This window comes from Lacerta agilis, chromosome 5 (assembly GCF_009819535.1).
Source record: "Lacerta agilis isolate rLacAgi1 chromosome 5, rLacAgi1.pri, whole genome shotgun sequence".
Taxonomy (NCBI): Eukaryota; Metazoa; Chordata; class Lepidosauria; order Squamata; family Lacertidae; genus Lacerta; species Lacerta agilis.
The window spans coordinates 53,533,546-53,548,532 of NC_046316.1; the positions used below are offsets into that span (position 1 = coordinate 53,533,546).

General features: G+C 44.3%; 1 protein-coding gene across 1 annotated transcript; it reads right to left on the reverse strand.

Annotated features, from left to right (window-relative positions):
* Positions 1 to 2,292: 2,292 nt before the first annotated feature.
* Positions 2,293 to 11,841, reverse strand: LOC117047068 (proton channel OTOP1-like). The gene is made up of 6 exons (XM_033149812.1): positions 11,486 to 11,841; positions 10,440 to 10,576; positions 9,949 to 10,007; positions 8,981 to 9,108; positions 6,578 to 7,497; positions 2,293 to 2,969 (listed from the first exon to the last, which is right to left on the reverse strand). Exons 1-6 carry the CDS (start codon positions 11,733 to 11,735, stop codon positions 2,739 to 2,741), a joined length of 1,725 nt encoding a protein of 574 aa, XP_033005703.1. The 5' UTR covers positions 11,736 to 11,841; the 3' UTR covers positions 2,293 to 2,738.
* Between the last annotated feature and the right edge of the window lie 3,146 nt (positions 11,842 to 14,987).

Here is a 14,987-nt window from a genome sequence, read left to right on the forward strand (position 1 = left end):
GCAAATGTTGTTTGAAATGTTTTCAGTGCAGTGGGACCGTTGTGTTCCATGGAATTTATGTAGAGTAAAGAGCAGGAATAATACTGTTTGACTATGGCTGACCTAGCGAAGTGTAGAAAAATTAAAGCTGAAAAGAAAATGAATCAGATTCTGTTCCTTCCAGTGTCACAGTGTGATTCTATTTTAGCACTTTTAGTCTAAAAATATCTGTTAATTTCAGTGATGTATCTCCAGGTTTATGGCTTGGCAATTTCATAGAATCATATCATTCTAGAGTTGGAAGGGACCACGAGGGTCATCTAGCCCACCCCCTTGCAATTTTTCACCCACGACCCTGAGATTAAGAGTCTCATGTGCTCTACTGACTGAGCTATCCCAACCAAATCTTCCTGGTTTGCACAGAGTGACTGGATATGCACTTGTTCAGCTGAGACCAGAAGTAACCCTACCTTGATATGCTTATATTTCTCAAGGCATTTACTGCTTAAGAATTACACTAGGGTGGCTTGAAGTGGGTACACTAGTTTACAGTAGCCAGTGCCAAGCTGAAATGCTTTCAGCTTGCTGTATAGATGATAAGAAAAGAATAATTAAAAAAAATCAAATACTTTTAATGGATTGTCCAAAAAACCTAACACTTTTTTGAGCTTTGCTTGTAAATAACTCGAGATGCTGCAGGGATTCTGCTTTTTGATCTCTTAATGCTCTCTGCTGAATATCCTGGTAGCTTTGCATTCCACCCAATATAAAACAGTATACTATACAACAGCCAAGAGCTTTTGCTCATTGTAACATTCTCAACAAGAAGCCTTAAAAGAGACTATGTCCCAAGCGGGGGCATTTGTTCCTCTACAGTGCTGTTCAGTCCGAGAAGATGGAGATCTCTCTGCTTTTGCTATGTAATCACACAGGGGAAGAGAGGGGGATTTTCCAGCTTACTCTGCATCAATGATACGCAAGCCCCGGTCTCCCCCCTGCCGCCGTCTCCTTGCCTGCACATTAGCTGGAATGAAGCCTGCGTGCGGAGCGACCTGACCTTAATAAATAAGTGATGTCATCTCTTCCATTAGAGATACAGCACGGGGGCGGGGACCGCACAAACCCTTGTGGGAGAGGACAAGATATGGGGCACGCCCCAATTCTGATACAAGGCCACTAGTAGGCAACTTCTCAACAGCCGTCGCTTCTGCTCCAGTGTGAGCGGAGCGGGATGTTTCAGCACCTTGGACAGGTCTCCCGAAAGCACCTGCATTAAATTGCATCCTGCTACCTGCAGGTAAACCTTCTCATGCTTATCGCCCTTGTTCAACTTGGCAACTCTCTCTGACCTAGCACAAAATAATCTACAGACAGTAGAGAGACGAAAAGGGAAGGATGACCCACTCAGAAATGTAAATAACCCCTGATTAACATACCCCTCCCATGCCCCCCTCACCTGTTTCCATGTTGCTCTGCAAACTTCCTCACCTGGGACAGACACACAGTTGAGCCTGCAAACCTGGTGGCTGCTAGAGGTACCTCTCACCCCCGTCACATGGATTGGCTGGTCAAACCAGGAACAAGACCTCTCATAGGTCAGAAGAGCTGTCAGTTATTCACAGCACTTCCTCGTTGTAACTCTTGCGGAGGGAAGGGGGGAAACTCAGCAGGTGTGTTTCAGGACTTGTAACAAGCAGAGAAGAATGGAAGCAGCTCCAGCAGAGAACATTATTAGGACTATCCATTTGTTCTGCAGTCAAAGTGAACAGGTAATGGCATGTGATTGCTGAAGAGGGATGTATCCCCCTAATTTAAAATGGCTTATGTGTGTTAATATCAAAATACCCCATTGAGCTTATTTCCTATGTTTTGATGCTTTTGTTGGACTTTGTATCCTGCTTATGTGTCTTGTACATTTATGATAATAAAAGGAGACATATCTATACTTTAGTAAGGTGTAGAGGAAAGTCTGTACATCTGGTAAATTAACTTTACATTTGAAGAAGAGATTCCCATTTTGCATTAGTATATTTGCTGGGCAAAATTATCTAAAATATACACATTTATTAAAGCCATTAACATCTAGTCCTAATAGGGTGGCCAAATGCAAAAGAAAGTGGGGCCTTAATAGTCACCTTTAATAGTTAGGTCACCTGCACCTGCCGAAATGCCCTCTTCTACCCTGCTGTATTGAAAGAGGCAGGAGCCTGGTTGTCTTTTGCACTAGGTGGAGGTGAAGTGATGACACTGGACTAAAGCACTTCCTGGTATGCAGGCAAGACTGAACAGAGGTAAATCCCAACCAGAGTAGCATAGAGTTTTATTGAATTAGTCCATATCAACAGAGAACAAAATAGAACAAATAAAGTCTGCATAAAAGTAAACTGCATTTAAAACTCTACATGAAAGGAAATGTTGTTTTTGCTTTTTCTGAAACAACTAAAAATCAAAACATTAAAAACAAAATAAAATTAATTGGGGAGAAGGACATCATACTAGTTTAGTTAGTCCACTAACCCCCTGAAATAAAACCTGCCAGGGAGATTAGTTCATGTACCAAACCTGCTAGTTGCCTGTCTCTGATAGAGTGGGCTTTCTCAGTTGATCTTACAGATGCTCCGTGGACTTAAGAGAGGGGGAATAGTCTGAGGAATGTGTGATTTGCTTGAAATGCTGGTTGGTGCAATAGGTAGATAGCTTTGCAACCTTCTCTTGTATAAAGGGCAGCTTCTTTTAGCTTCCCTCATGTGTGGGGGCACTTATGCTGCTCTCCCCATGATGTCAGGTTGCATTGGTGGTCCTAAGGCCGGTGGTGTTTTGCAGGTCTTGCAGTAAACTTCAAAGAGACTAGCCACGGAGTGCATACGGTAAAAGATGCCCAGTGGCAGGGAGATCTTGACCACGATGGCCCAGAGTGTGAAGCCATAGAAAGACTGCTCAATCTGGCTCACCAGGTGCGGGCGGGTCCCATAGGCATATAGAATCCACACCTAGTGAAACAAAGGAAACAGGGAAAGGAATAAAACCAACTTCAAACTCTTTGCACAAGTAGCCATTATTTTGGGGGCAGTTGCATCCTTTCAAGGCAGGGCTGGGGAGCGTGTGGCCCTCATATTCTGCTGTTATTGTTGAACTACAACTCCCATCAGCCCCATCCAGCATCTGGTGGGCCACCACTTCTCCATCCTTCCTGAAATGTCTCCCATACTTATTTAGCACTTGATGTGGCTATAGAGCACATGGAAAAGCTACGTTGTCTAGGATATACACTTCTTTTTCCACTGGCCCCTGTTCTGCTTTCTCAAGCACATGAACAACAATCAGAAGTTTTCATGTGCCAGATTAGAAGGTGCTCTTTGAGCCAATCTACATGCTCAGAGAAAGAACATGGGGCAGCGCTCCATGACCTGTTGTAGGTCAGAATGTAAGAGGTGCGTCACACAGCTATATCTCCCCTTCCCTTTGCGTGAACATAAACAAGCAGCAAGTCAGGAGAAAAGCTTGGTTAGGCAAACTAAGGCCCGGGGGCCGGATCTGGCCCAATCACCTTCTAAATTTGGCCCATGGACGGTCTGGGAATCAGCGTGTTTTACATGAGTAGAATGTGTGCTTTTATTTAAAATGCATCTCTGGGTTATTTGTGGGGCATAGGAATTCATTCTGAGGGACAGTGGACTGGCCCCCTGCTGAAAATGTTTGCTGATCCCTGGGTTTGCTGATCCCTGGGTTAGAGCCTTTCTTTCTATAACACCAGATTTTTTTGTGGCGGCAGGAGGAGAGTGGAATTAAATTTTGAAGACAGGGATAAAGTTCAGTTCCACTGCTTGGATTCCGAATTGGTACAGCCCCAGGAAAGTTGTAGCATTTGTGTGCCTCCTGAACATGTAGACCGGCCATTCTATAGATGAGGATGTTGTTCAGCTTCACCCAACGTTCTTTGGCAAGAAGATATGCTTTCCAAGCAGTGCCAGAATTCTTCAGTTACATAACGGGTCTTTGAAAATTTCTGTAAACATAACATTTTAAACAAGGATGATATGTTATGTTTTTAGATATGCTGTAAGCCACCCAGAGTGGCTGGGGAAACACAGCCAGATGGGTGGGGTATATATAATAATAATAATTTATTACATCTCAGTGATGTATTTTGTGGTTGGGATTTGGAGGGATTAGTACAGCAGGAACTCACAGAGCATACTACACATCTGCCTTGGGGCATAAATATATGGTTGTCTTTTGTAGATCACAAGGAGCTTGTATTCTTCCAAGCATGGTTCAATAACTCAGGCCTTCTTCTCACATACAGCAGATGAGGATGTAAATCAACTTCTGAACTATACCATTTCAAGTTTTCAAGAGGGCACTCACATGATTGAATGAACCACCATTTTAAAAATAAAATAAAAATGTTTTCCTGCACATAGAAAACAAGGGCTCTTCCCTAGCCTTCTCCCTGACATGCTAGTTCTCTAGGTTCAGCTACTTTTGGTATGTTGAAGTTTTTAGTCATGAGCTTCCAGCTGCATTCTGACAATGTTCTGTCCCAGAACAGGGTTTTACCTCCTCATTTGCTGTCTGTGAGAACTAAGGCACAGAGGGATGTCATTTTAAGTAAACATGACTACATTGGAGCTATAGGCTGCATAGGAATCCTCATCTATGTCACTGTTGTGCTGTTTCCTTGATACTGTTTGCAACAAAAAAGGGTGGGGTATTTGCATAAAGGAGAAACTAACAAATATGTACATTTTTGGAATCAGGAGAAAAGGATTTGTGATAGCAAAGCTTGACTCGGTGTTGCAAAGTACCAAATGCAGTTTGTTAGGTGACTAAAGTTACAAGCCTAATAACCATTTTATAAGTACCTATGTTAGCTTCCTGCTACACCAACCATCAAATAGTATTATGGCACCTTAAAGACAAACAAATTGTATTATGGCAGAACCTTTATGAAGAAGAGTCCACTTCATTAGATGCATCTGATGAAATGGTCTCTGGTCCACATCTTGAAGGTGCCATAAGACTTTTTTGTTGATTTTGGTACTAATCCACTACTGCCCTCTATGGGTCACATAAATTCTCTCACTTGGAACACATTCAAGAACTGATTTTGCGAAGTTACAGGTAGTTACTACAAATATTATTAGACAATGTCCTATGTTTTCCATTTCAGATTTGGCATGCTTGGAGCTCTTAACAAAATCAGCAACATTATGGAAAGATTTGTGCATGTAACATACTCGGGGGGGGGGGGCGTGGCGTTTTTCAATAAGGAATTTGGTAGAGCAAACTGAAATTTGGCAATGATGAGTAAAAGTCTTCATATCAGCCTGGAAGAGCTAAGGCAAATAAGTTCAAAGAAGACTGGGAGTTGCTTGGGACATTTTCGAAAGTGAATCAGGCTGCTATAAGAGGTACTGCCTTTCTTTTGCTCTGCAGTATCTATCTTGGAATTTCATGGTGTAAAATAGGTTTCTAATGCTGCTTCTTATTTAAAGACTACAATATTGAATTAAGGGTGAATTAACCTTTAATATCTTTTCATACCTTGTCATTAAATATTTATGACATGTTTGTAATTTCTTTATGTAACTGATGTGTTGATGATAGTTTTAATCAATAATAATTATTTTTTAAAAAACATTTTAGGAAATTGTGTCATTTTATGTTGGGATTACCAACATGGTGCTTGTGGGCACCAACCAGTGTTCCCATCAGTACCTACTGTGATGTCCACAAAAGGTCTCAGTAAACACCCTCTGAAAAATCCACAGTTCAAAGGAGACTGTTTGCTCTTCTTGCTCAGTTCCTGATTGCATTGCCCAGCCTCTCCTACACTGAATACACTTACACAACACTCTTATACATGCCCACAGTTCATTGGATTCTTGAATTGGACATCCTCTCATCTATTCTGAACACAGGAGAGGTGCAAAGAGCTTCACTCTGAGGGAGCCCTGGGATGGATTATAAAAAGGCACCTATATCAGCTACCTCATAGAAAAAAAGCCCCTTGCAGTTCTCTGTTCAGAAATCAAGTGCTCTTGGTGAGTGAGCACAATGTCGCTTGATAGAAAGCAACTTTGCCAGCCACACCTGAGTGTAGGACAATGTCCAATCCTGTAAGAACCTGTTTCCCATTCATGAGGTGGCTGGTAGTTGTGGACATGCCCATACCATTTTGTGGTTGTGTCCCTTTTTCTGCTGTTTTAGATGTGGCAGCCATTTTGTGTCATCATGCCACATTCCCCACAGCAGCCATGTTGTGTTGCGCCACAACCTCAAGATAGCCATTTCATGACTGGTATCTGTGACACTTTCTGGTATGTAATAACTTGGCCTGGGCCTAGTGAACACAAACCATTAATATTCCTACAGTGCACAAGTCGTCACTAGGCCTGGGCTAAGACCTGGCATGCTGGCATAGTTTGATCATATTATCAAAACTAAGCCAACGGAGACTACTGCCTCAATTATGTCATTGACAGCCTGGTTCCTGGTTGCATAGGGTCTCCTTAGAAGCCCTTTCCACAAAATCCCCCACCCACTGCAATATTGGTGCCACCTTTAGATCTGTCTTAAACCAAACCCAACTTACCGATATGTTGTAGAAGATGAGGAGAATTGAGATGTTTTGTAGGACCTTCCTTCTGATACTTTGTTTTTTAGGTTCTCTCTGAATGTTTGAAATCTGGAAGAGGGATGGGTCATCACCATGATCTGACAAGTGCATGGGTAGTTGATTTTCCAAACTGGCCATGATGTTGGTCAGTGTATGGGTTTTGGAGTAAGGTCTATTGCCATCCTGTTCTGCTGGACCTCTGGAAATGGAAAAGATCCAGCTGGCAGCAGCAGAATTGCTGTTGTCTTGGCCATCTGGCTCTTGAGGGAGGCTTGAGTACAAAGCTTCAGTAATGAAGAGATTCTGTCCCAATATCTGGATGGTCTTGCAGAGGGAGAAGCAGAAGTCTAGGAGGTGGAGGCCACCATTGGTATGAAGAAATAAGATGGCAACCAAAGAGAAGATGGATACCATGAGGGGACCACAGGAGCTGCCCAGAAGCAAGGTGACATCTAAGTTTCTTACCACGCTCTTGTCGGAAGGGAGAGCCGCAGATTTTTTCTTCATTCTGTAGGTGGCAATACCAATCAAAGTTGCCAGGAACATGGCAGACAAGAGCACAGAGTTGAAGATGTAGTATGTTCGTAGGGCTTCAGGAATGGTGTGGGGAGACTTGGCAAGCACTCCAAAGGAGATCATCACCCCAAATGTCGCTGAAATGGCCAAGGCCCCCAGCACTAGCCCCACGAAAGCCCCACTGAGATGGAAGTGTGCCTTGTGAGTGAGCTGGGGCTTTTGGCTGGGGCTTTCCCGCCCCGTGTTCTTCCAGATGATGTAAAGCATTGTAGAAGAGAAGAGACTGAACTCAATGTTGAAGGGATGCAGGTAGGCGGCCCCTTCTGAAAAGATGTGGCAAAGGCTGGTGGTACAGGTGCAGCTGTTGGTGTGGGAACCATCTGTAGGAAGAATAGGACGTTTGTGCTAGAAGATAGATATACGTTTAGCAGAGGAACAACAGAAAAGGTTGTGTGACAACTTCTAACTGGAAAAGAGGACCATTCTATCCGCTTAGGTCACTCCCACAGCAAATATTTAAAGCATTCTTACACCGCTTTAACACTCATGGCAAATCCTAGGAACTGTAGTTTGTTAAGGGTGCTGGGAATTGTAGCTTGGTGAGGTCAGCACTACAGTTACCAGGATTCTTTCGGGGAAGCCTGACTGTTAAAATGGTATTAAGAGCACTTTTTGGTGTGGCTGTGCACTGTGTGCAGTTGAGAAACCGCACACAGTTCTTTTCCACCGGCTCATAGAAGACCAACACAAACAGTTGGGTCTGCTGAGCACTCAATGTTCCCATCCCCTATAGTTATAATCCGTGGGTTGCCATCTGATTTTATTCTGCTCCAAATTTGATTTTAAGCTGTATTTTAATCGATTGTTTGATTTATGTTTTTAATGTATCATACTTTGATGTAAGCCGCCCTGAGCCCCGCCCTGGCCAGGGAAGGTGGGGTATAAATAAAATTTGTTGTTGTTGTTGTTGTTGTTGTTGTTGTTGTTGTTGTTGTTGTTGTTGTTATCTGCTTTCTTCATCCAATCATGACAACTTTATACCAACACATGCTGTGGGAAGGGGAGCTGCAGGCAAACTGTATCTGTAATTAATTTCTTACCACTGAATTTGGAGGATGAGGTGCTTCAGAGGAATGGCATGAGATGGAACAGCCTGTATAGGAAGCACAGTGATTGTGTGGTGGATGGTTAAAGTATGGATGGGAAATGGCTCAATCCAGGGGGAAACTCAGTTGAAGTGGAGTGTTAGGGCTTTGCAGCATTGGGGGAAAGGATGCAAAGGAGAAATATGGGGTGCGGCAGCTGCAGAGCTGCATTCTACAGGGCACCTCTCCTTATGTTATTGAAGCCAAATATTTCCTTAAATGCTGGGCTGAGTCTCAGTAGTTTCCCAGTCCTAGCATGAGAGGTTCAGGAGTAAATGGCAAAGTAAGGGGGCACATCTGCTGGAAAGAAGGCCAGAGAATGGATGTGAATGCTCAGAGAACATACATTACTGGGCTACCATATATGTATAGTGAGTAAGATAGCAAGTAAATAGAAGTCCCTTGGATAGGGTTGCCATACACCCAGAATTTCCTGGACATAGCCGGAATACCACATTCGTCAGCAGCGTCTGGGTGGAAATAGGCCAAATGTCTGGGGAAATCTGAACGTATGGCAGCCTATGTCAGCAGCTTTACAACTTTGCTGTCCGGATTTTCACTGTTTGAAATATGGCATCCCTACCCTTGGATTCAAACCCTGCCTTTGGTCACTTTGAAAGACTTAGTGAGTTCCAAAGTTTGTCACATTGCTCAAGCCAAGCCATTTGTAGACCTCTCTTTGAAAGCTCCCTCCCCAGATGAGAAGGACGGTTTGTACCATGGGGGGCCTGTGAAGTCTCTCCCTTGCGAGCATCATAAAATTCTTCCAGCTGCTTCATGGACTCATCCAGCACCACACTCATCCACAGGAGCACATTGGTGGCCAGAGTGTGCATCAGCCCAAACCTAGAAGCCACAGGGAGAAAGGAGGAAGAGGATAAATGAAAGATCTCTGCACTTCACCCTTCCTTACTCAATTTGGTTCAAAGTTAGATAGAGGCTCCCTGGCCCCAATCCAAACATTCCTCCCAGCCATTATTAGCATTTTCGTAGCCATTTCATGCACTGGCATTTTTATGAGGCTGCCAAAAACCTGACTCGCTTTCCCCTGCATGGTTGCCTCATCTCCAACATTCAGGTTCTTCCAGGCATCCTCATCTTTGCCAGAGGCAGAATCTTCATATTACAGCTACTCAATGCAAACCCTCCTGTGGCGTAATGGGTCAGCACATCTGCTTGTTAATTGGAAGGCCTTCTCAGGGACAGCTGCAGGCAAAAGATTCCTGCATTGCAGGGGGTTAGACTAGATGACCCTTGGGGTCCCTTCCAACTCTATGTCTCTGATTCTCTGTGATTCTAATTGCATCCAATGCAGTGCTAAGTAAGTGCCCTAGCAGTGCAAGGATTACTGTTTATGCAACAGGACTTTGCTTCTCTGCCTGTGCACCCCTTAAATATGTTCTGGACTTTCCTTCACCCCTCTGGAGCACATTTAGGGAAAGGGCATGGGGTGGGGGTGAAGAGGAGGAGAGAAAGTTCTGCAGTGCAAACAGCAGTCTTCGTGCTGATGGGATGCTTTCATTTATTGCATTTTTATCCCGACTTTGAAGAAAGATGGATGAAATAATAAAGAATTCCATAGGTTAGAAAAGACTACTCCTTTTGAAGTTCAAACCTTGGACCAGTGTGTATGCCTGGTTGCTGTTTGGGTTGCTGATTTTACATAGCTCAAGAGAATACACCTACCTATTTAGATGCTGGTGTTCCTGGATGCAAACTTTAGCATTAAACAACAGCACTGAGACCTGTAAGAAGGAAGGTGGCAGGGGTGGGGAAAGAGACAGAAGACCACATCACCATTTGCCACTAATAGTATAAACCAGTCTTCCCCAACCTGGTGCGCTCTGCATTTATTGGACTCCCAACTCCCATCTGCCCCAACCCAGTGGTCAGGGATGATGGAAGTTGTAGTCCAACAACATTTGGAGGGCACTAGCTTGGCTACCATTGCTGAAAGCCCACTAGGTTTGGGAAGCCTGGCACAAACTGTTCCTCCAGTACTCTGAAATTTTGCCTTATGCACTGCCTCTTTAACAGTAGTGAACCTTTTGCAAGGAGAAAGAACACAGTGGAGAGAAGCAGAAGGGGCTGGGATCCTAGATGTGTGGCAGAAAAGGAAGGAGAATAGCTAACTCCTCTAAGGCTGATGCTATCTATCTGACCACATTTGACCTCACCTGGATGATGGTAAAAACAGCTTGCACAACAGGGAAGGTGGTGATGAGCATGGAGGCGCAGTGCTGCAGCTCGTAGCAGTACCCCAAGGAGAGGCAGTCCAGAACCAAGGTGGCCAGTGCAAAGAGAGAGAGACCGCCTGCCATGACAAGACAAGCACGGTCACCACAAATGCAATACAGAAAGCAGGCACTCTGATAATTTATTCAGGAAGCAGAAGGGGGCAGGAGGTCCATTCATATTAAGTGCCAAGACCGTGGGACCAGCCTTCCTGCTGATGAAGGAAAGCACATGTATCCTGACAGTTCCACCCTGTCAATTCCAAAGTGAGTCCCCAGTGCCTTTCTCCACTGACCCATAAGACTACAGATTAAAAAACAACAACATGAGCTGCATGGGAAGGGGAATTGTGAAACAAGACTGAGAAATCTGTGGTTTCATGGAAGTCCCCACCCTTGCCAATCATTGCGATGCTAATAGGGGTAGGCCACTGATGCGAGTGGTTGTTTGTGAGAACAAATTGGCTGATATAACCAGTGCTCCCCCCCTAAAAAAGTGTTTAGGGGTACTCTCATTTTGACTCAAGGAAATCACCATTTTATAGTTCAAATCAGGGAAAATAAATACAGTAAATAGACAGAGTACAGAGATTCACAAAATGTTTAGGGGTATGTGTACCCCTGCGTCCCCCCCAGAAAAAAGCACTGGATATAACAATAGGCTCTGTGTCTCTCTGAAATGAAATGAAGTAACAAGTCAGGCTAATAAAAGAGTGGACTGAAATTATATCTTCTGGTTGGCTTGGATCTGTCAGACACCAGCAGATCCAAGAACCACATTTTCTCTGCAAGTTTCAACTGTAATGGTGTCTTGTGTGTCACAGCTCCTCTAGTGCACTTGCCTTAGCCACCTTTTAGTAGAAATGCCAAAACTTTGGAAGGGCAAGGAGGTTTCATTGCTAGTGATGGTCTTCGTTGTTTGAAGGATTGCACAATTTGCTTTGGCATGAGCATTTTGCAATGGATCCTATCTGTGTTAACATCTCTACCTTTTAGCCAGCTTGCTCCTGCCTGGTGATCCTGGTGCCTTTTCAGCTGCTTGTTGCGGGAAGAGTGGCAGCCAAACCAGAGCATCCAGATGCAGGAAGAGATCATGAGCGCCTCCAGGAAAGCATGGACGTTGCGGCTCTGTGAGCTGTGCTGGTGCATCTCAGCAAGGAGCACTGCACTGCCCACAAACGTCAGAAGCACCAAATAGAGGAGGGAAAGCAGGGAACTGGAGAGCATGGTAGATGCCATGGCTAAGCAGGGTCTTTTTGCAGTGCAGCAAGGTACAGCTCAGCATTACAGGGAATATAACTGTAGACAGAAATAGACTCGAGAGAGAAAGGTCAGGAACACACATCCTATGTGCCATGCTATGTAACTATGTGGATCTTATAACACACAGACAGGCACACAGCTCAATACGAAGGCTGCAATAGTGCATGCATTCCCTTCAGCCTGCCCAGTGTATGAGTCCAAATGAATAATTTTTTGAACTAGCAGTGCTTTTCAACAGTTTATCCCAGGGGTCAGCAAACTTTTTCAGCAGGGGGCTGGTCCACTGTCCCTCAGACCTTGTGGGGGGCCGGACTATATTTTTTTGGGGGGAATGAATGAATTCCTATGCCCTACAAATAACCCAGAGATGCATTTTAAATAAAAGCACACATTCTACTCCTGTAAAAACACCAGGCAGGCCCCACAAATAACCCAGAGGTGCATTTTAAATAAAAGGACACATTCTACTCATGTAAAAACACACTGATTCCTAGACCGTCCGCGGGCTGGATTTAGAAGGTGATTGGGCCGGATCTGGCCCCCGGGCCTTAGTTTGCCTACCCATGGTTTATCCCATGGTGGACCACTGCCAGGCTGCACGGCTTCCAAAGGAGAAAGTTAGGATGTTAGAGTTGGTTCCTTGTTCTGCATTTGATTCAGCTACAGCTGTAGTGTGGAAAAGCTCTGGGCAATTTAACACATTTGCACTATAAAAATAAGCCATCACAGATCGTATACATCCATGTCACCAGGAGAATGTGCCCTAGCTGCGTGACTAGCCCACAGCTTCTGTCATGAAGAGGAAAATCCCAGGAACAAAGAGCTCATCTGGCCTGGTGCTCAATGCCAGGGAATCTGTCTTCCACAAATGGTTAACAACACAGTGCTTCCTAACCATGTTTATTCAGAACTAAATCCTACTGAATTAAGTGGGGTGTGGTCCCAGGTTGTGCCGCTAGGATTGCAGCCTAAATCACCCGCCTCCACCCTCCTCTGCAGTCATTATACTACATATAAACATCCCCTTCCAATGTCTGCTCATAGTTACACTCATATTCTCTGCAATATGCATGAGATATATGGACACAACAGTAAATGTTTTTGGAAGGCATAGATTTGAATTTTAGATTGCTGGGGTCAGACTGAGGGGGCTAATCAATAAACTCTTCTCGTTAGGCTTTCCATGAACCCCATCTGCCTAGCGTACAGCCCTTCATATGCTGTAACGCAATTGCAAAATCAAGCTTTGGGCCAAAAACACAAAGTGAGGCATGCGAGACTCGCTAACATGGGCTGGATTAGGAGTCAGAAGACTGCTATTGTGTCCTGCAACACAGGTGCTTTTCTTGGAAGCAATGTGCCTCCCACTAATAGCTAGGTTGGTGCACAGGACCCTTTTTCTTGGATAGTGGGAACCCCAACACCACATTTTGCAGCTGAAATAATGGGGTGATCCTATATCACCAAGAACATTAGTTATCACTCACCCTCCCGAGATAGTTGAAATTACTAAACAGACTTTCCGGGGGGGGGGGGTAAAAAAAGAAGGCAATATCATGAGTCTTTGCACATGAGCATGGAATCCACCAATTTTTGAAATGGAAAAATGATACCCCCAAGCGCTCCCTCCAGAATTCTTAGGGATGGAGCCCTTCCCCTCGGAAGCCTTCCCTTGGGACAGTGGAATCCTTGTATACATGCTCATTATAAGATCTAGATTCCAAAGCACACCTTATTCTGCTCTAGGCCCTTTCCCTTGCAAGATCCTACTCACCTGGTCGTGTCATGCTGCTGAGAGTCCCATTCTCTCACATGCCTACCACAGATGTGGGATTCATCTCAAGGAACCAGCAAGGTGAAGGTATTAATATACCAGGAATGATGGCCCCAGGGGGCAACTTGGGACCACCCCTACCAGCATAATCAGGGGCAGGGAGATCAGGATTTCCATATCCTTTCTCCTTCACTCCCTGCCCCATCCACACCTGGTGTTTAAATGGCTCTTTGTAAGCTAATGGGATTTGAATAGAAAGGGCTGGGGCTTTAATAATGTATACCATCTAGCAATGGATGGGAAAACAAGTACATTTCTTTTACATTAACTGTCGTGAGCAGAACAAACAAGTAAGCAATTTCCATGGGGTGGGTATATCCCACCAAAGAAACATTGGAATGTTTCCTTTTGAAATGTATCCAAATAGTAGACATACATGTTTTAAATCATTTTATTTTTATTTAAAATAATATTTCCAAAAAGATCTCATGGTCATCAATACATGTTTCATGATTGTATCCTAAATCACACTAGAACATAAATACCAACAGAGCAATAAATCAGTTTTTTTCAGCTGAAATAGACAAAAAAAGCAATCTATGCATAGAAATGTAACAATTCATAAGGTAAAGGTAAAGGGACCCCTGACCATTAGGTCCAGTCGCGGACGACTCTAGGGTTGCGGCGCTCATCTCGCTTTACTGGCCAAAGGAGCCGGCGTACAGCTTCTGGGTCATGTGGCCAGCATGACTAAGCTGCTTCTGGTGAACCAGAGCAGCACACGGAAATGCCGTTTACCTTCCCGCCAGAGCGGTACCTATTTATCTACTTGCACTTTAACATGCTTTCGAACTGCTATGTTGGCAGGAGCAGGGAGCGAGCAACGGGAGCTCACTCCGTCGCGGGGATTTCAACCGCCGACCTTCTGATCAGCAAGCCCTAGGCTCTGTGGTTTAACCCACAGCGCCACCCGCGTCCCATATATTACCACTAAAGTAATTCATAGATTACCACTAAAGTAATGAGTACTACAAGTATTAAGCATTTCTACCACAATATTGTGATTAATTCAACCAAATATATTTTCACATTGAGACGTCAGGAATTCATACACGTTCGTCACACAGCATCTAAGAAATGTTCTGGCATTTGTTACAAATTCAGTAAACAGCAGCCCATTCCTGACATCTGATCTCAGATGGGACCCTATTCATAAGAATGTCTCATTAGCCATCGTGGTTGGGGCTGATAGGAGTTGTAGTCCAAAACGTGGAGAGAGCGCTGCTTTGGCTTCTTCTGCCCTAATTTATACTTCCCATGCGAGGCCATTTCATTCCACTGCACATGCAATAATATATTTTATCAATGGACTCTAGAGACTCAGCTAGCTCCTCTTGCAGATCCTGTTACAGGTCACCTGTATCCTGACTGCCAGCTTACTGCAAGCTGTTAAG

What these genes read in the sequence shown, in the direction of transcription:
- LOC117047068 (XM_033149812.1), bottom strand. Translation starts at nt 11,735, where the DNA reads ATGGCATCTACCATGCTCTCCAGTTCCCTGCTTTCCCTCCTCTATTTG. An exon ending in AGGAGCAAGCTGGCTAAAAG is followed by an intron (nt 10,577 to 11,485) that starts GTAGAGATGTTA and finishes TTGTCATGGCAG; the next exon opens with GCGGTCTCTCTCTCTTTGCA. An exon ending in CTGTTTTTACCATCATCCAG is followed by an intron (nt 10,008 to 10,439) that starts GTGAGGTCAAAT and finishes TCCTTCTTACAG; the next exon opens with GTCTCAGTGCTGTTGTTTAA.